We start from the raw sequence: 20,954 nt of genomic DNA on the forward strand, positions 1-20,954 counted from the left end.
AGTCTTTGGCTTAATTCAATTGAACTTTAGAGTACATACCAAGAGGTGATTCCCATTTATGCTTATAATGAACAATAATTTGACTTTAAAATCCTTAAGAGGAAATACCCCAAAAGGCCACAAGATGGAAATATTACCACATACTAGATAATGCATGATAATACACACAATAGACGATACATAATAATACATAATAAGTGATGCATGGTCCTTCTTCTAGGATGCCTTTCTTGGCATTTAGTTTTCTTTTTGACTCTGTCAGTTTCTGTCTATATATTATCTTCTATGTTTAAGTCTTTCCTTCAGTTTTTTTTTTTCTTTTTCTTCCAACCCAAGGATTGAACCTATATCTCCTGTGTCTCCTGCATTGCAGGCAGATTCTTTACCTGCTAAGCCATCAGGGAAGCCCTCTTTCTCATATTTCTCCCCAGATAAAATAATTTAGAAGCATATTACACAGAATTATAATCTCAAGTAAAATTTGTATTTCATTTTTTAATGGAACTATTAGTTCCTTCTTTTAAAATTCTCAAAAAAAAAAAAGTGTGTCTGTGTGGGGATTCCCCAACAGTTCCGTGGTTAGGACTCCACACTTTCACTGCTGAGGGCTAGGGTTCAATCCTTGGTCAGAGAACTAAAATCCCACAAGCTGCATGGCTTGGCCAAAAAGAAAATAAAAATTAAAAAATAAAATAAAATTCTAAAAGAAGAGTGTTTTCTCTGGGGGAAATATCTAAATTATTTTTTAACTTATTTGCCTTTTTGTGGGTCAGTGATTATCACTTTAAAGATTCCCTATCAGGGACTTCCCTGGCGGTCCAGTGGTTGAGACTTTGCCTTCCAGGGCACAGGGTGTGAGTTCAATCCCTGGTCAGGGAACTAAGATCCCACATGCCTCTTGGCCAAAAAACCAAAACATGAAAAAAACAGAAGTCATATTGTAACAAATTCAGTTAAGACTTTAAACATGGCCCACACCAGAAGACTTAAAAAAAATAAAATAAAAAGAATTGACAGTAAAGATTCCCTATCATTGCGTTTAAGGGTGAAATGGTTTCCATCTCTCCCTCTGCTGATACAAAAGCTATTGATATGATCCAGAAAATCAGGTGCTTGAGTACCTAACTTGCAAGTCAATATACCAGAAGAAATATTAAAGATGCCTAAAGAGATGACTTGAAGACATGACTTAATAAACTGATAATTGATTATTAATGGACAAGGTGCAAGTTTTGACTACAAAAATGCAACACTTATGTTATCTTACTTATATACCTGCTATGAGGATGAAACACTACAGTACTGTGCAAGTCAGGATATCTGAAGTGAGGAGAAAGTAAATGATATCTGAATGGACCTTTAAGGATGGATAAGATGTATGGAGGGCTTCCCTGGTGGCTCAGATGGTAAAGAATACGCCTGCAATGCAGAAGACCCTGGTTTGATCCCTGGGTTGGGAAGATCCTCTGGAGGAGGGCATGGCAACCCACTCAAGTATTCTTGCCTGGAGAATCCGCATGGACAGCGGCGGAGCCTGGCAGGCTACCATCCATAGCGTCGAAAAGAGTCAGACATGACTGAGCGACTAAGCACAGCACAGTACGATGTATGGAAAGGATCTATTCCTTGAAGGAAATGTCAAATGCAAAGGCAAATATAACAACACAGATGAATAACAAAAACATCATGAAAAAAATCCATATTGAAAAAAACAGAGTACAAACTGTTTGTGCAATTTATATGATATTCTATCTCTAATGATAGAAAAAAAACAAATCAGCAGTGACCCAGGGCTGCAAATGGGGTGAAGGTTGACTTGAAAGGAACATCAGGAAAGCCTTCTGGGGTGACAGTAGTGGTAGTTACACAGGCATACATATTCACCAAGACTCAGAACTCTACACTTAAAATGGGTGCATTTTATCCTACGTAAACTATATGTCAATAAAGCTGATTAAATAGGGGAAACAACAGAAAGTCTCCAAGGGAGGGCAGGTCATGCACGGAGATTTGAATGCCGTTCAGTTTGGAACACTTCCAGTTACTGCCTCTTGTGTCTCCACCAGCATTATACATGTCTCTACTATCCCATTTTAAAATATGTCCATCTTCTCAACCTAAATTTCACATTAGTCACACTGTTGTAGCTAGAGATAGACAACCTAATAGCTAGGCGATTTAATCTGACTCCTATACCTCTATAGGTGAGGAGGGCATGGCAGCCTACTCCAGTAATCTTGCCTGGAGAATTCCAAGGACAGAGGAGCCTGGTGAGCTACAGTCCATGGTGTCACAAAGAGTCAGACACAACTGAGCGACTTAGCACAGCACACAGCACCCTTATATAGGTAGTATATATTGTAATGTCGGAGAGTTCGGACTCTAGCACCAGACTGCTGCTGCTGCTAAGTCACTTCAGTCATGTCCGACTCTGTGTGACCCCATAGATGGCAGCCCACCAGGCTCCTCTGTCCCTGGGATTCTCCAGGTAAGAATACTGGAGTGGGTTGCCACTTCTTTCTCCAATGCAGGCATGCATGCTAAGTCACTTCAGTCGTGTCTGATTCTGTGCAAGCACCAGACTAACTGGATTTAAATCCCATTTGCTACCTAACAGCTTCATGGCCTTGAGTAGTCACTTAATGTGCCTGTGCCTCATTTTCCTCACCTGAGAAATAGAAGCCTCTATCTGAAACTTACGAGTTTGTTATGAGATGACATTAGTCAATATGCATGCAGTGCTTAAGACACTGCCTATGCATAATGAACTACTTTTTAATATATTTGGCCTTTTTATTAAAAAATAAAGGATCATGCATTATGTAATTACTGTGAATTACTTTATTGCAGACAAGTGAATAATTCTGGCACTCACTATATTAAGAGACTTCTGTCCTGCATTTTAGGTGTTGATTGATCCCTTCATCATTCTTATATGGAACAGCTGTGGTCTGGGACTTACCCTTCTCTTCCGGCAACTCCCAGCTTTCACTCCAACATTATTACTCTATGGTGATTCCAACTTTCTTTTTCCTCAAGAAAGTGGTAGGGGTTTTATAGTCAGTTTACTCCATTTTTTAACGGTTACTGAGAATTAAATTTGCCTATAACCAAGAACATAACATGCAAAATATAATATTTAACTGCAATTTTCTAAAAAGACCACAGAAGAGGAGTGTGGTAGGCTACAGTCCATGGGGTCGAAAAGAATTGGACACGACTGAGCGACTTCACTTTCACTTTCAGAAGGTTTGTTTATCTTTTTAAATCAGAAACAAGAACTTAGGTTACATTTATACCTCAAAAGGAGAAATTGTGTTGGCCCTTAATCCCACAGTATAATTTTAAATATTTTGCTTTTTAATATATAGTTTTAAGTTCCAACCGTAAAAGTCTTATTAAAAAAACCTAATTTTTATGGTCCTCCTGCCTATTTACTCTTTAATATCACATTGGCCTTATTTTTCTCATCTATCCTCAGGTCAGTGAAAACCTCATTTGAGGCACCATTTGACAAACCCAGCAGTATTGATTTAATATCTATTCTATTATGCTGGGGTCAGGAAGATTCCTTGGAGTAGGAAATGGCGACCCACTCTAGTATTCTTGCCTGGAAAATTCCATGGACAAAGGAAGCTGGCAGGCTATAGTCCATGGAGTTGTAAAAAGCTGGACACAACCTAGCAACCAAACAACAACAACAACAAAATAAATTTCCAGCCACAAAGGTCCCAGGGTGCTTTCTTTTCTGGATAAGATGTTTGCACTAAGTCTTACCTCTGCCCATCTTTATCTCTTGTCCCGTCTGAGGCTAGAGTTACCAGCTCTCCTTAGTAAACTCTCAGCACCAAGTATCCTGGAGGTCATCTTGGTATGAAGGTCTCTACCTGCTGCTGAATGTCAGCTCCACCAGCGAAGTCATATTTGTATATTTTAAATCTCTTTCCTTGCTTTCTTTTTTGAAACAGATTTTATTGAGATATAATTCATACACCATACAATTCACCTATTAAAATGTACAAGTCAGCAGTTTTTAGTATATTCACTGAGTTGTGCAGACATAACTGCAATCAATTTTAGAACATTTCACTGTATCAAAAAGAAATCTCATTTTCCATTTCCTTTGTATAACTGAATCACTTTGCCATACACATTAAACTATCACAATGCTGTTAATCGACTATACTGTGATATAAAGTAAAAAGTTAAAAAAAAAATAAACCTCACACCTTTTGGGGAAGGCAATGGCAGCCCACTCCAGTACTCTTGCCTGGAAAATCCCATGGACAGAGAAGCCTGGTAGACTGAAGCCCATGGGGTCGCTAGGAGTCGGACATGATTGATCGACTTCACTTTCCACTTTTCACTTTCATGCATTGGAGCAGGAAATGGCAACCCACTCCAGTGTTCTTGCCTGGAGAATCCCAGGGATGGGGGAGCCTGGTGGGCTGCCCTCTCTGGGGTCGCACAGAGTTGGACACGACTGAAGCGACTTAGCAGCAGCAGCGTACCTTTTAGCTATCACTCCCTCTCACCTCATTCCCCCCATTCTTAAATTACCACAAATTCACTTTCTGTATCTGTATATTTGGACATTTCTGGACATTCATATAAGTGAAGTCACAAAATATGTGGTCTTTTGCAACTGGCTTCTTTCACTTAGCATGATTTCGAGATTCATCCATGTTGTAGCATCTATCAGTACTTTATTTTTATGGCTGAATAGTATCTGCTTGTATTTTATTTACCCATTCATCTAATTGGTCGGCATTAGGCTGTTTCCACTTTTTAGTTATTATGAATGTTGCTGTTATGAACATTCACGTATGGTTATTGCGTGGAATTATGTTTTCATTTTTATTGGGTATATACGTAAGAGTGGAATTGCTGGGTTGTATGGAAACTCTATGCTTAACTTTTTGAGAAAGTGCCAGACTATTTTCAAAAGTAGCCGCTTCGTTTTACATCCCCACCAGTAGTGTATGGAAGATTCTAATTTCTCTTCATTCATATCAACACTTGTTATTACCTGATCCTATGCCTCTTGATATGAAATCTAGTCTCTTTGCCTTGACTGCCCTTTGCCTGTCAACTTTATTTCCTCTTGTTCTCTAACACTTAGACAGATTTTGAGAAGTTGGTCTCTTCACTGCCCCCATAATACTTTGTTTGCCCATGTTGTGCCCACTGTCTTTAACACCTTCCTTTCCTTTGTCCTTTACCACCCCAAATTTCTCCCATGCCTCAAGCCTGCATTAAGCCCCTTTTAATGTCCATCTCCCCTGAATTCCTCTGTGCTCAGAGTTGATTCCCATAAGTTAGGCATTAACTGTATTTTATCTTGCACTATTGGCTCTATCATCTAATATGTCTTATATCTTATCACTCTAATCCATATGTAAACTCCTTGAGGACTTTATTACTACATCCTGTACTGCTGCTGCTGAGGCTGCTAAGTCGCTTCAGTCGTGTCCAGCTCTGTGCGACCCCAGAGAAGGCAGCCCACCAGGCTCCCCCATCCCTGGGATTCTCCAGGCAAGAACACTGGAGTGGGTTGCCATTTCCCTCTCCAAGGCATGAAAGTGAAAAGTGAAAGTGAAGTCTCTCAGTCATGTCCGACTCTTAGCGACCCCACGGACTGCAGCCCACCAGTCTCCTCAGTCCATGGGATTTTCCAGGCAAGAGTACTGGAGTGGGATGCCATTGCCTTCTCCGACATCCTGTACTACCACAGTCCAATTCAAATCACACAGTAGATATTCTATAAATATTTGTTTGTTGATTGATTCTAACAGTATAAAAATATAACCTTGAATTTACAATGGGTTTTTAATTGACATATAACTTAGTTTTTAATATTGGGAGCACAGAGTCTTAGCCATTGGACCACCAGCGAAGCCCCTACAATGAGTTTTTTAATCAAAATTTCTTTAATGATTTTGATTGGTTCCCTTTTCTTTTAAGGTAGGATATGCTAGAAATCACTAGCCTATGCCAACAACAATACAGAATAATTATAGACAGTGATGATCTTTGAGTCACTTTTCTGTCCAGTCTGATTAACGTGGAAGATGACCATTTAATTGTGAAATGATCTTATTCCAGTTCCCCTTCCAATTCACCCACTGTTGCCCAGAGAGTTTCTTGCAGAGAAGCTGTAGACTGAGAAAAGTAGAGGAGGAGCTAATTGTCTGGAAAATAAGAACCAAGGAATTGAAACTTGCATAGGCAAAAGAAAATGTATGCTAAATAATCTATCTTTACTGTTGCATATGCCTTTTAAAGTATTCTTCAAACAAGAATGATGTTTTTAAAAAATATATTTAATGAGGAAATATTTCTGACAAATACTTGCCATCCATGCTGTCAACAATTCATACTGGTGTCTAGAGAGTGTAGCAGAAAAGCACAAGTTTAAATCACAGCTGGAGAACTTTCTAGCTTATGACTTCAATGAGTTTCTTGACCTCTCCATGCCTCAGTTTCCTCATCTATAAAATGAAGATATTAATAGTCCCTATCCATAGATGTGTTATGAGGGTCAGATGAGATGATGTGTGCAAAGCATTAGTACAATGCCTGGCAGAAAGGAAGTGTAAATAAGAAGTAGTCCCCTCTCTCGTCACTCTTCTTACCTTTTATGCAGATCAGGGCAAAGACAGAGTTAGCATGACATGTGGAAAGGATATGACAAGGATAAAACATTTGCACTGACAGGTAGTGGTAGATACATGGGACCAAAGTATGAAAGGCTTTGGAAGGTACCTAGAGAAGTTTGAAGCACGTTTCGTCTAAACCATGGACGATCCCCACTAGGAAGTAGGAGAGGCATAGTTATAGAATGGAGAAGGGTGGGCTGGTCATGTCAGAAAAGTTCCAGAGTAGGTGGGAAGAATGAGGTTCTGAGTGCTGCATGAGGGGTCAGTCTTATAGAGCAGAAAGGAATGCATGTTCCTCGGAGAGAAGGAGATGTGTCAGGACATCTGAGTAGAAACAAAAGGATGTACCCTCACTGTGTACAAGTCATCCTGAGAGCAAGGGGGCCAAGGGAGGAGAGCTGGAGATACCTAATATAGGAAAGGAGCATGTCTGTGGCACCATCTCTCTGAGGACTACTTTAAGGGCTCAGTAAAAATGAAGGGAAAATGTAAGATTGGTGATCATTGAGGAAGGTTTGGGAGAACATCCTTAGTAGGATTCATTCTCCATCTTTTATTTATTTATTTATTTTTTGAGGATAACTCAGCAGCTCTGGTTGCAAAGCAAATGAACCAGGCAGTAAGGAGTGAGGGATCCCCATCCCCCACAAGCCTGGGACAAAAACCAGAGCAGCCAACTTCCACCAGGGCAGCAATGAGAGCACTAAAGGGGTCACCACACAGACAGCAGGTGACTGAGGCGCCCAGGTGCTGTGTCTCTATGCACATGTGGCCAGCCACATTCTCGGTCCCCACACTCACCCCAGGGCTGTTTATGAGCAAGTTCGGGTGGCTCCTTTTCTTTATTTAATTTTCCTTACAATAGATGTTGGCTTTAAAATACAGTCAAATACAGATATAAATTGTTTTTTTTTTAAAGCTGTATCATCTCTAGAGTGGAGTAGAAGATGAAAGCTGCCCTTCCTTCATCACACACGTGGATAATAGGGCCCAGATTTTCTTGGTGTCAGATTGGATGCTGGTTTTTCATGTACCTTAAAAGTTATGCTAAATGGGAGAGGTACTTCTAAATGTATTCCTAGGGCCACCACAGCATAGAACAGAGAGAAGTTCAAACTAGAACTTGGAGATTCCTGCAGTCTCTAGGGCCCAGCCCTCTCATCCTGCTGGTGAGGAAACGCACTCAGAGCCAGAGAGTGAGAAAGCCCTGTAGTCACGAGGCACAGTGTTAAGTGAGCACCCCTACTCTCCCGTCTGGACTGTGTGTATGTATCACTCTCTCTCGGTGCCTCAGTGACCTCCTGGCCCTGGGCAGTTCCCACATGAAAGATAAGCTGCTGAGTGCCCACTGCTTCCTCTTGACCCAAGTCAGGGGTGCACAAGAAGCAGAGGCAGGAGCCTAACGATGCAGTGGAGCAGAGCCAATACAAGTGCAGGCTTGGCAGCACTTCTTAGCTGTGTACTCGGGCCTAGCTACTTCCTGTTTCCTCGGTTTCTCCATCAGTAAAATGGGAGTGTATGCATGCTCAGTCGTGTCTGACTCATTGCAACCCTATGGACTGTAGCCCTCCCCACCACCCCCCAGGCTCCTCTGTCCCTGGGATTTCCCAGGCAAGAATACTGGCATGGGTTGCCATTTCCTCCTCCAGGGGATATTCCCCACCCAGGGATTGAACCAGTGTCTCCTGCTTTGCAGGCAGATTCTTTACCACTGAGCCACTGGGGAAGTCCCAAAATGAGGGTTAATAGTACTATTTGTTGTGAAGATTAGATAACAAATATAAAGCATTCAGCATTGTGCCTCAAAGGTAATAAAATGACTAGTAAGGTTTGGTGATTATTATCATTAATTTTTTGTACAAGGGCTTTGTGACTCATAACACCCCATAACTGGCCATGATTATAGCAGTGATGGCCAAAGCTCCGCTCATAGCCTTCTTTCCTTCTTCCTTCCACCCTTCTCTCTGTGAACTTTGGCAGCAGGACACTTCCACAGAAGCAGTAGCTTAGAGAAAGATGGTGCAGAGTGTAAGAGTACTTACTCTTTCCAAAGCCCATCTCAGAAGACACCAGGGATGGCTCTGGCTTACAACCCTTTCCCTCCTGGGCACCACCAGATGATGCTGCACCTGTAAAAGCCTTGATTTGGCCAGTTCCATGGCAAGATGTATTCCTTTTCCTTTTCTGACTTCAAGAAAATGTTTCCTACCCCAGTTGTTGGGTTGACCAAAAAATTCATTGGGGTTTTTCCGTCACATCTTATGAAAAACCCAAACAACTTTTTGGACCATCTGACACAATTCGCATACCAAATAAAGCTCATGGCTTACCAAGGCTGCCACTAACACATCTAAGTACCTTAGTATAAATTACAAAAAGGTGCCTCTTCCTCAAGTCATGTCCCTTGCACTTTGTAAACAAGATAGCTTACTGTCCTTGTGCAACCTACATAACCGTATGTGGCAGCCTTGTGGTTTGTGTTAAGAGTATTCATCTCTGTTCTTTAGGTCCTGAAACACCTGCGGCACCTAAATTTTACCAGCAATATGGGGGAGCAAGTAACTTTCGATGAATGTGGAGACCTGGCAGGGAACTATTCCATCATCAACTGGCACCTCTCCCCAGAGGACGGCTCCATAGTGTTTAAGGAAGTTGGATATTACAATGTCTATGCCAAGAAAGGAGAGAGACTCTTCATCAATGATGAAAAAATTCTGTGGAGTGGATTCTCAAGGGAGGTATGTGCTGTCCATCAGGATGCTAGATGCCTCCACCACGGGAAGAAACTGTGCTGGGCTTTGGGAGGGCCTTGGGTTTTGCCACTGGAGTTGCAGAATCACGAGTCCACTTCCATCAATTCACTAACTGCGTTGTCAGGATTCCCTGTGAAATCCATGAGTGTTTAGAGTCCTAAAGAGAATTTTCAGAACCAGAGCCCCATGCTTATTGTATTGAAACAATTTTATTCTTTACAAATCTGACTCCATGGCTAATAATAGTTTCTTTGGCTAAAACTTTCCCCAACCAGAGCAAAATATTTAAGCAAACACAAGCATCACTCAAGACAGGGCATGGACAATTCATACAGAGGTAGCTCCCTGTTACCCAAAATAGCTTAGGACTGGCCTATAAATCAAAAGGACAATTTATTCTCCTTCTATGGGAGACCTGTAGCAAATAGGAGGATGCTTGTGACTGTGATCATGGCCTCCTTCCATGAGGTATCACTTCATCTAGAAGCCTGATTAATAACCAGAGGCACATTACTCCCAGTGAATATGCACTTAAGGAAAAGATACATGATAGGCTGAAATAATAACCATTCTACAATAATTGTGTCCTAGAATACAGTATATTCTAAGGACCCAGATCCTCTGTAGGAACAAACCCTGGACCGGGCATCCTCTCTAACTCTTCCAAAAAGCCTGGATGAGAACTGCTACATTTCTCTTTGCATTTGCCTTTCTATTATTGGAGTAGGAAATGGCAGCCTACTCCAGTATTCTTGCCTGGAAAATCCCATGGACAGAGGAGGCTGGTGAGCTACAGTCTATGGGGTCACAAAGATTCAGACACAACTGAGGGACTAACACTTTCTATTATCACCTTTGGGTATCCTGGACCACTTTTTATGACATGACCAAAAATTCAACTTCATCTTTTTACCAAATGCTTCATAGGTTGATGGGTTTCTGATGAGATACTACAATTTCACTGTTTCTCAATTTAAAGGATAAGTTACCTATAAGAAGTTCTCCTATAGATAGCAAATCTCATCCACAGTATGCAAGTCTTTATAGTTTCTATCTCAGAGAATGAATTCTCAATTATAAACATGTCATGACCCTTTTTCAAATAGAGCTTTGGGGATTCCAGAGGGTATGTTCCTCTGTCCATTAAATATACTCTTGTCTAAATTATCACAAGTATCAATTGACTACAGTCTAAATTGATCAGCTGTGTTATTTATTATCTGTCCCCTGCTGTTGTTGACTCATCCAGGTTATCTTTTACCTCCATTGATGCACACAGTTGTCTCTAATTGGTGTAGATTGAACCATTGTTATTTTGTTATTTTGAGGTTTTTGCCACTCACAGCCTAACAGAAGCCAAGAAGGAAAGCTACTAAACTCATTTTAAAAGGCTAATATAATCTTAATATCAAAAACAGGCAATAACAGTACAAGAAAAAGCAATTATAGGCCAATCTATAAACATAGATGTGGTCACATCCTAAATAAAATGTCAACAAAGTTGGACCAGCAGTGTATGAAATACATATCGTGATCCAGTAGAATTTGCAGTGAATTTACAAGCACATAATAACAGCAAACATTACAGTGTTCATCAGATCAGATCAGTCGCTCAGTCGTGTCTGACTCTTTGCAACCCTATGAATCGAAGTACGCCAGGCCTCCATGTCCATCACCAACTCCCGGAGTTCACTCAGACTCATGTCCATTGAGTCGGTGATGCCATCCAGCCATCTCATCCTCTGTCATCCCCTTCTCCTCCTGCCCCCAATCCCTCCCAGCATCAGAGTCTTTTCCAATGAGTCAACGCTTCGCATGAGGTGGCCAAAGTACTGGAGTTTCAGCTTTAGTATCATTCCTTCCAAAGAAATCCCAGGGGTGATCTCCTTCAGAATGGACTGGTTGGATCTCCTTGCAGTCCAAGGGACTCTCAAGAGTCTTCTCCAACACCGCAGTTCAAAAGCATCAATTCTTTGGCGCTCAGCCTTCTTCACAGTCCAACCCTCACATCCATACACGATCACAGGAAAAACCATAGCCTTGACTAGACGAACCTTTGTTGGCAAAGTAATGTCTCTGCTTTTGAATATGCTATCTAGGTTGGTCATAACTTTCCTTCCAAGAAGTAAGCATCTTTTAATTTCATGGCTGCAGTCACCATCTGTAGTGATTTTGGAGCCCAGAAAAATAAAGTCTGACATTGTTTCCACTGTTTCCCCATCTATTTCCCATGAAGTGATGGGACCGGGTGCCATGATCTTCGTTTTCTGAATGTTGAGCTTTAAGCCAACTTTTTCACTCTCCTCTTTCACCTTTATCAAGAGGCTTTTTAGTTCCTCTTCACTTTCTGCCATAAGGGTGGTGTTATCCGCATATCTGAGGTTATTGATATTTCTCCCGGCAATCTTGATTCCAGCTTGTGCTTCTTCCAGCTCAGCGTTTCTCATGATGTACTCTGCATAGAAGTTAAATAAACAGGGTGACAATATACAGCCTTGATGTACTCCTTTTCCTATTTGGAACCAGTCTGTTGTTCCATGTCCAGTTCTAACTGTTGCTTCCTGACCTGCATACAAATTTCTCAAGAGGCAGATCAGGTGATCTGGTATTCCCATTTCTTTCAGAATTTTCCACAGTTTATTGTGATCCACACAGTCAAAGGCTTTGGCATAGTCAGTAAAGCAGAAAGAGATGTTTTTCTGGAACTCTCTTGCTTTTTCCATGATCCAGAGGATGTTGGCAATTTGATCTCTGGTTCCTCTGCCTTTTCTAAAACCAGCTTGAACATCAGAAAGTTCACGGTTCACAGTGTTCATAGATGTAGCTTATCCTTTCCTTCCTTCAAACCAGGGCCCTGAGAGTCTCGGTGATCATCAGATCTGGTATTGCCACTTCTATTCCTCTTTCATTAGAAAATATTGCTGATCATCTGTTCAAGTGTTTTAAAATTCCTTGTCAAGCCAGTTATTTCGTTTTTGCTGGAAACAATGATAATTATTTTACTGCTTTCCATGTGTTTAACTTTGTAAGATGTCTCCAGTTTAAGCAAGTAGTGGGAAGGGGGATAGTCTTCTTAAAGAGATGTTTTGAAAATAGTATGAACCCTACCATGTATCAAGGGTTATTCAAGGCTTTGTAACTGGGGCTACAAAAATGAAGACTTGCTCCCTAATTCAAGAAAGGTATGCTTTTTGCATTCTTATGATATATTTACTGTCTCTGATACACATAGACTGTTAGGTAGTAAATACCTAATAAATACTCAGTTACCTGGCATGATCAAAGATTGAGATGGAAGCAGGATTTCCGAATGGTGAAGCAATGGTAGATTGGGCAAAATCGTCAAAAACAATCATTTAAGAAGCTAGAAATCAACCAATAGCATACATCAAAAGGTGAAGTTTTTTTTTTTTTTTTTTTAAGAAAAACTAATGAAACTCAGCTAACAGTGGCAGTCTGTGGCATTTTAGCCTGGGGCTGCTCTCCAATTATTTCTAATGTGGACAAGCATGTTATCTGCATTATTATTAAAAATAACAGTTTTTTTTAGCCCTTTCCAATTTGTTTGCCCATATTTTTCTTGTTCCACTAACTAGGAACTCTGGTGTAATATATAATAATAGTGGTGATACTGAGCACCCTTATTTTACTTTTTTTTAAGTTTATTTATTTTAATTGGAGGCTAATTACTTTATAATATCATATTGGTTTTGCCATACATCAACATGAATCCGCCACAGGTGTACAGTGTGGAGATTCCTTAAAAAACTGGAAATAGAACTGCCTTATGACCCAGCAATCCCACTGCTGGGCATACACACCCTTATTTTAAATAAGCACCCTTATTTATTTTAAATTGAATAATATTGTGTCATATGGATTGATGTGTATGCTAACAATTTGGAGATGTTTTTTCAAGGTAAAGATATTTCTTCCTACTCTAGGTTTTTTTCTAATTTTTAAAAAATTTATTTATTTTGTAATTGAAGGATCATTGCTTTACAGAATTTTGTTTTCTGTCAAACATCATTAAGTTTTTTATCACTAGTTTGTGTTGCTGCTGCTTCTGCTGCTGCTGCTAAGTCACTTCAGTCGTGTCCAACTCTGTGCGACCCCAGAGACGGCAGCCCACCAGGCTCCCCCACCCCTGGGATTCTCCAGGCAAGAACACTGGAGTGGGTTGCCATTTCCTTCTCCAATGCATGAAAGTGAAAAGTGAAAGTGAAGTCGCTCAGTCGTGTCTGACTCTTCTCGACCCCATAGACGGCAGCCCACTAGGCTCCTCTGTCCCTGGGATTCTCCAGGCAAGAACACTGGAGTGGGTTGCCATTGCCTTCTCCAGTTTGTGTTAAATGTCATCAAATATTTTTTCATCCATTGATGATCATGTTTACCTGTGTTAATTTATTATTACAGTGAGTGACACAGAATTTCTAATATTAAACTTGCTTACATTCCTGGCAGAAACTCAGCATGATCATGGTGTATTTTGTTTTTCATGCTCTTTGAGTTTATTTTAGTACTTTCACCTGTTTTCAAGTAGTAGAAAGTAGTTGTATTCTTTCCAGATCCTTTCAGAGTCCTTACCCTTCGCATGTATCTCCAGGATTTCTATACATTTTTACTTCCAATAATCAGAACTTCATATTCTTTTTCAGAGACTGCCTGCAGGCTAATGGAACCCATTTTGCCTACAGGCTCAGAGAGGCAAAGGAGAGCCTCAGAAGAGCCTAGGAATTTACATTTCCCTTCTGCTCTGAGTGCTGTGGAAGTGTGAAAGGTCTAGCCCTTTTCTTCAGGTCAGGACAGCGTTGGGGCCTAACCTACAATCCAGAGCTCCCCCGGGGGATCAGGCAGAAGTGAGAGGGACTTTGCTCAGGATCATAGCCTTGCTTATTCTCCTCCCTCCTATGTCCTACTTCCTCCATGCTCTTCCTGATTCCCTTGGGAGAACTTTCCTTATAAATCACTTGGACACAAATCCTCAACTCAGCTCTACTTCTGAAGACAACCTAATAAGTGAGATGGGCCTTTATACTGTCCTTGTCTTGTTTTAGAATCAAGGTTATTATACTGGGCTTACAAGAATTAGTTGGAAGGTGCTCCTTTAAGAATATATATATTTTCCTGATCTTTGCTAGAATTTGTGTAATATAAGATTGCTCTGTTCCTTGAAAGTTTAGTATTACTTGCTTGTGGTGAACAAGGATGATGGTCATCTCAGATACGACTATGTGGTGGGGAGGAAGTAAGTGGAAAGAGGAGTATATTATTCTGGGACTTGTAGAGGATGGAAGGGAAGGCTATTTATGGAGGATTTTGTTACTGTGTAGACTCACAACAATTAATCTTCCTCAAATTCCACTGAGATGTGTTTGCGTGTGTGTGTGTGTGCATGCACTTTCCCATAGGCATTTGTCCCCTTCAGAGATAATAGGAACACAGGCCACTGGCCCTTCCTCCACCTGGATTGGGCCTGAGCCTGCCACACTGGTGCTAGTGCCCAGCTCCTCCCTCTGACACATGTCAGAGGAGCTGGAAGACTGATCCCACAGCTGCAGCCCCTCTCTGTTGTGATCTCCGCCCTCAGGTGCCTTTCTCCAACTGCAGTCGAGACTGCCTGGCAGGGACCAGGAAAGGAATCATTGAGGGGGAGCCCACCTGCTGCTTTGAGTGTGTGGAATGTCCTGATGGGGAGTACAGCGACGAGACAGGTAAAGGAGCAACCCCTGGTGGGCATGCAGGGCTCCCTTCACTGTGGGGCCCTGGGCTCAGCAAAGTCCCTGAAAGGGCTGGGCTGAGATGGTGCTTAGCACGGTTTCTCATTTAACAAGGTGCAATCTGAGCATCACACTGGGCTGCACACTGAGGGGGACAGAATCAGAATATTAGGTATCTCTGTAATACCGTAAAAGTTTACAAACACATCTGTTGCACATCTTTCTCTTACTTTGATGCTGCTGCTACTGCTAATTCACTTCAGTCGTGTCCAACTCTGTGTGACCCCATAGACATCAGCCCACGAGGCTCGCCCATCCCTGGGATTCTCCAGGCAAGAACACTGGAGTGGGTTGCCATTTCCTTCTCCAATGCAGGAAAGTGAAAAGTGAGAGTGAAGTCGCTCAGTCGTGTCCGACTCTTAGCGACCCCATGGACTGCAGCCCACCAGGCTCCTTCATCCATGGGATTTTCCAGGCAAGAGTACTGGAGTGGGGTGCCATTGCCTCCTCCATCTTACTTCGATACTGCACTCCAATGTTGTTTTTCTTTTCTTAGAGCTCAGTGATCCTGAATAGACGTTGTGTCTGTTCCCTGATTAAGGCAGCAGCAGTGCTAGAGAGCATATCAGGGAATCACCATCTAAAATGAGTAAGAGACTGGATGACAGCAGCAAGAAGATGCTGTAGGCAACACAATGTAACATCAAATTCAAAGCTGGGCTAATAGAGCTAAACAACAGAATGAGCTCTTAGGAACCAGAGATGTGTGTTCCAGGCTTCAGAGTTAATAGGTCAAGATAGATTGTCTACAGAGTACCTGGCACTGGACTTACTACCTTATTTATGTTTCTCCTATGCCTCAGTTTCTTCATCTATAAAGTAAGAATAATAATAAACCTATCTTACAGAGTTTGGGGGATTAAATTAGATAAAACTGGTAAAACACATGATAAGTTATAGAGAAATATTTGATTGGCATATTGGAAGCACTCTATAAATACTAAATATAATTTTTTCTCATTATTATTAACTCATTTCATCCTCACTACCATGATGGAGTTATTATTGCTTCCATTTCACCAATGAGGAAACTGAGGCTCAGATTGGTTAAGGAGCCTGACCAAAGTCACACAGCTAATAAATGGCAGGGCCAGAATTCCCATCCAGACCACTGACTGCAAAGTCCGTGCTCCTTTCACCCCCCAAAACTGCACACTGACTGAGACACAGCACAGGCTTAATAAACATTTGTTGGTCAAACGAGTCTACAGCCACCCTCACTAGAAAGCCACTGATGTGGAGTGAGGAAGGCACAGGTCAGAATCGTTGAGCACTTTGCCGTGATCTAAGAGGCTGCTCTGGTGTGTCTACAAAGCCCATCCTTATGTCCAAAATAAGTCAGACTGAGTGTGAATCACTATGAAAATTGGTGGACAGTGCCAGACCCCCAGTGTGCAGGGCAGCCACCTGTCTGGCAAGACTGATCATTCTGTGCTTGCTGAATGATGGTTTGTACATCAGCAAGTAGTGTTAAAGGAAGCAAGTAGCCCTCCTAGAGTTTGGAATTGACATGTACACACGGCTATATATAAAATGGATGACCAACAACAATCTACTGTACAACACAGGGAAGTCAGTTCAATATTATGTCACAACCTAAATGGGAAAACAATTTGAAAAAAGAATAGATACACGTATGTGTATAAACTGAATCACTTCGCTATACACTCAAAACTATCACAACATTGTTAATCGACTATATTGCAACATAAAATTTAAAAATTTTTCAAAAAGTATCCCCCATATATACAAACTGGAGGAGGGCATGGCAACCCACTCCAGTTTTCTTGCCTGGAGAATCCCATGGATAGATGAGCCTGGTGGGCTACAGTCCATAGGGTGGAAAAGAGCTGGACACAACTGAAGGGACCTGAGCACAATACATATGACTGAACACACAGCACATATGACTGACCACGGCACACGTGACTGAGTACAGCACAAAAGAAAAAAATAATAGAACCATCAAAGAAACATGAAATTCAGTTTATTATTAAGCATAAGTCAGGGTTCAGTACATTATCTGATAATGTAAAAATCACAATTATTTCATCAATAAAGCAAATTTAAAGTTCCCTCATCACCACATTCAAACTCACAAATTTCAGTCTCTGCCACGCAGTACTAACCCCTTCACTGCGACACTTTACAGATGCAAGTGCCTGTGATAAGTGCCCTGATGACTTCTGGTCCAATGAGAACCACACTTCCTGCATCGCCAAGGAGATCGAGTTTCTGTCGTGGACCGAGCCCTTCGGGATCGCACTCACGCTCTTTGCTGTGCTGGGCATTTTCCTCACAGCCTTCGTGCTGGGCGTCTTCATCAAGTTCCGCAACACGCCCATCGTCAAGGCCACCAACCGGGAGCTCTCCTATCTCCTTCTCTTCTCCCTGCTCTGCTGCTTCTCCAGCTCCCTGTTCTTCATCGGGGAGCCCCAGGACTGGACGTGCCGCCTGCGCCAGCCGGCCTTTGGCATCAGCTTCGTGCTCTGCATCTCGTGCATCCTGGTGAAAACCAATCGGGTCCTCCTGGTGTTTGAGGCCAAGATTCCCACCAGCTTCCACCGGAAGTGGTGGGGGCTCAACCTGCAGTTCCTGCTGGTCTTCCTCTGCACCTTCATGCAGATTGTCATCTGTGCCATTTGGCTCAATACAGCGCCCCCCTCGAGCTACCGCAACCACGAGCTGGAGGACGAGATCATCTTCATCACCTGCCACGAGGGCTCGCTCATGGCGCTGGGCTTCCTGATCGGCTACACCTGCTTGCTGGCCGCCATCTGCTTCTTCTTCGCCTTCAAGTCCCGGAAGCTTCCAGAGAACTTCAATGAAGCCAAGTTCATCACCTTTAGCATGCTCATCTTCTTCATCGTCTGGATCTCTTTCATCCCCGCCTACGCCAGCACTTACGGCAAGTTCGTCTCTGCCGTGGAGGTGATCGCCATCCTGGCGGCCAGCTTTGGCTTGCTGGCCTGTATCTTCTTCAACAAGGTCTACATCATCCTCTTCAAGCCTTCCCGGAACACCATCGAGGAGGTGCGCTGCAGCACCGCGGCACACGCCTTCAAGGTGGCCGCCCGAGCCACGCTGCGCCGCAGCAACGTCTCCCGCCAGCGGTCCAGCAGCCTAGGGGGCTCCACGGGATCCACCCCCTCCTCCTCCATCAGCAGCAAGAGCAACAGCGAGGACCCGTTCCCTCAGCAGCAGCCGAAGAGGCAGAAGCAGCCGCAGCCGCTGGCCCTGAGCCCGCACAACGCGCAGCAGCCACAGCCGCGGCCACCCTCGACCCCACAGCCGCAGCCACAGTCGCAGCAGCCGCCCCGATGCAAGCAGAAGGTCATCTTCGGCAGCGGCACCGTCACCTTCTCGCTGAGCTTTGACGAGCCTCAGAAGAGCGCCGTGGCTCACAGGAATTCCACGCACCAGACCTCCCTGGAGGCCCAGAAAAACAATGACGCCCTGACCAAACACCAGGCGTTGCTCCCGCTGCAGTGCGGAGAGACGGACTCAGAATTGACCGCCCAGGAGACAGGCCTGCAGGGCCCTGTGGGTGAGGACCACCAGCTAGAGATGGAGGACCCCGAAGAGATGTCCCCGGCACTTGTAGTGTCTAATTCCCGGAGCTTTGTCATCAGTGGCGGAGGCAGCACTGTTACGGAAAACATGCTGCGTTCTTAAAAGGGAAGGAGAAAGCCAGTTCAGGGGGAATCCAGGCAGTTTCCCCGGGATGACCTTCTCCACAGGGATGAGGAACTGCCCCCCCACCCCCACCCCCTTCCTCCAGGAAGGAGGGATAAGACCCACCAAATGCTTGGAACTTAGTTGCACTGCTATAAACGACAGTGAATGAAATAATGTCCCCCTTAAAATTAAAAAGAGGGGAGCGGTGTGCTTCTGTGGTTAGGTTTATCAGAGTGCTGAGATCCCTATAGTCAGGTTCGCCTTTCCTATCCCTGCTTCCATTCTCCTCTTCTGTTCTATCCCATCCAACAGTCCAGAGATAAAACCATGGCTTTAAGATACCCACCTATTCCCCCTAGGGTCTTATTTGTTGTTTTTGTTGCTGTTGTTTTGGTTTGATTTTTGTTTTTAATGTTGAAACGTCTGCCCTGAACTTTGCAGACAGCCTGGTCCAAAAACAAACCTGTGCAGAGTGACAGGACCTCCTATGGGCACCACTAGAGTTGAGTGCGAAAGACAGAATGTCGCCAGCGCTGCCCAACACCTTGACAGTGGGAAGAACTTGAAATGTCCAGAGCTGTAAGATGAATGTGTCCCCTCCTATTTATGAAAAATGTTAAATATGTGGTTTCCTACTTGCTGCTGCTGTCACGTGACATGGAGAAGGTTAGCATCCATCCTCCAGCAGTATGTCTGATCTTGTCCAGAGTGTGATGGTGATGCCACGTTTAGATTCCAATATCTCAGGAATCACCTCAGCCTGCATGAATCCAATGAGCTGTATCTGTAATTAATATTGTCATATGTAGCTTTATCCTTAAGAAAATGTGTTTGTTTTAATAGTCCGTGGAAAATATAAGCTGGAAAAAATGTCCCAGTCTGGTTGATATAAGGCAGTATTATTGAGTCCCGTTTTCTTTGCCCGCCCCACCACCCACACCCCAATGAGCTAAGCCCTAAATGAGCCCTTTCAGGGCCCAGGGATCCAGAAGCTCCCTCTTTCTCCACCCCAAACGCTTCCTGAAGTCAGATCCATGCCTTTCCCTGTGAAGAATAAGCTCCCAGTCTCTGACCTCCTACCAGTTTCTGGGGTAAGAACACGTGGTTCCAAGAGAGCTCTCATGGGATATTACTCTTGGCACCCCCCAATGCCATACTTAGGTTCCCTCCAGCAGTGGGATCTGCCCATGGGTAGTTACAAGATTGAACGTTGAATGGCATACTGCTGAACAGTCAGTTCTGGAGCTAGAGAGGCCTGGGGTCAAGTGCTGGGTTTGTCACTCGCAAGTTGGGTGACCACAGGCAGGGAACCTTGACCTCACTCAGCCCCAGCTTCTTTGTGTCTAAAATGGAGGTAATAATCATCCTTTTCCCGCAGAGCTCTTATGTGGGTTAAATGAGATAAATGTATGTAAAGTATTTTAGCATGGTGCCTAGCCCATAGTAAGCACGCAATAAATATTAGTTAATATTATTACTGATATTGTAATTTCTTTCACTTGTTTAAAATAGAAAACAACACATTTATTTAACCATTCACACTTTAACAACAAACCCACTGATCACACTAACTTTCTCCATAATAAGCCCAAGAACTCTACGGCCCAGTCCAAGGGGTCCTGAACACCATAGCTCATGGTGAAGCCGAACATCAGTCCCCTAAGGGACCCATGCTCCCCCCACCTCTGTGGTGTCAGAACCAAGATGTCCAACCAAGGGAAGACCATCCCCGTCTGGCAGCTGACTCTCAGATCTCTCTAAATGCTGCTTTTAAGCCAGTCAAACCTGTGTGACACCACAAAGTCTACCGTTCTTGATGACTTCCTGACCATTTTCTTCCAAAAGGGCCACCTTTCCTTGATTTTTAAAGTGAAAATGAATTGTGGAAGGGACTTCCCTGGTAGGCCAATGGTAAACATTCCATGCTGCCAATGCAGGAGACACAGGTTCCATCCCTGGTCAGGTACTAAGATCCCACATGCCACACGACGAGGCCAAAAGATTCAAAAAATTAAAGTTGAAAGTTAAAAAAAAAAATGACCTGTGGAAATTACAATTGTCAATCTGGATGAAAAGACACTAGA

The 20,954-nt window shown here is 43.1% G+C and overlaps 1 protein-coding gene across 3 annotated transcripts in view; it reads left to right on the forward strand.

Annotated features, from left to right (window-relative positions):
* Positions 1 to 20,351, forward strand: part of CASR (calcium sensing receptor) — an 89,359-nt gene extending 69,008 nt beyond the window's left edge. For all 3 annotated transcript variants that reach the window (XM_027533910.1, XM_027533993.1, XM_027534074.1), the window contains exons 5-7: positions 9,167 to 9,397; positions 15,003 to 15,126; positions 17,345 to 20,351. In XM_027533910.1, the coding sequence (XP_027389711.1) occupies positions 9,167 to 9,397; positions 15,003 to 15,126; positions 17,345 to 18,867 (1,878 nt within the window). In that variant the 3' untranslated portion in view covers positions 18,868 to 20,351. The remainder of the gene's footprint in view (positions 1 to 9,166; positions 9,398 to 15,002; positions 15,127 to 17,344) is intronic.
* Positions 20,352 to 20,954: the final 603 nt, after the last annotated feature.

This window comes from Bos indicus x Bos taurus, chromosome 1 (assembly GCF_003369695.1).
Source record: "Bos indicus x Bos taurus breed Angus x Brahman F1 hybrid chromosome 1, Bos_hybrid_MaternalHap_v2.0, whole genome shotgun sequence".
NCBI lineage: Eukaryota > Metazoa > Chordata > Mammalia > Artiodactyla > Bovidae > Bos > Bos indicus x Bos taurus.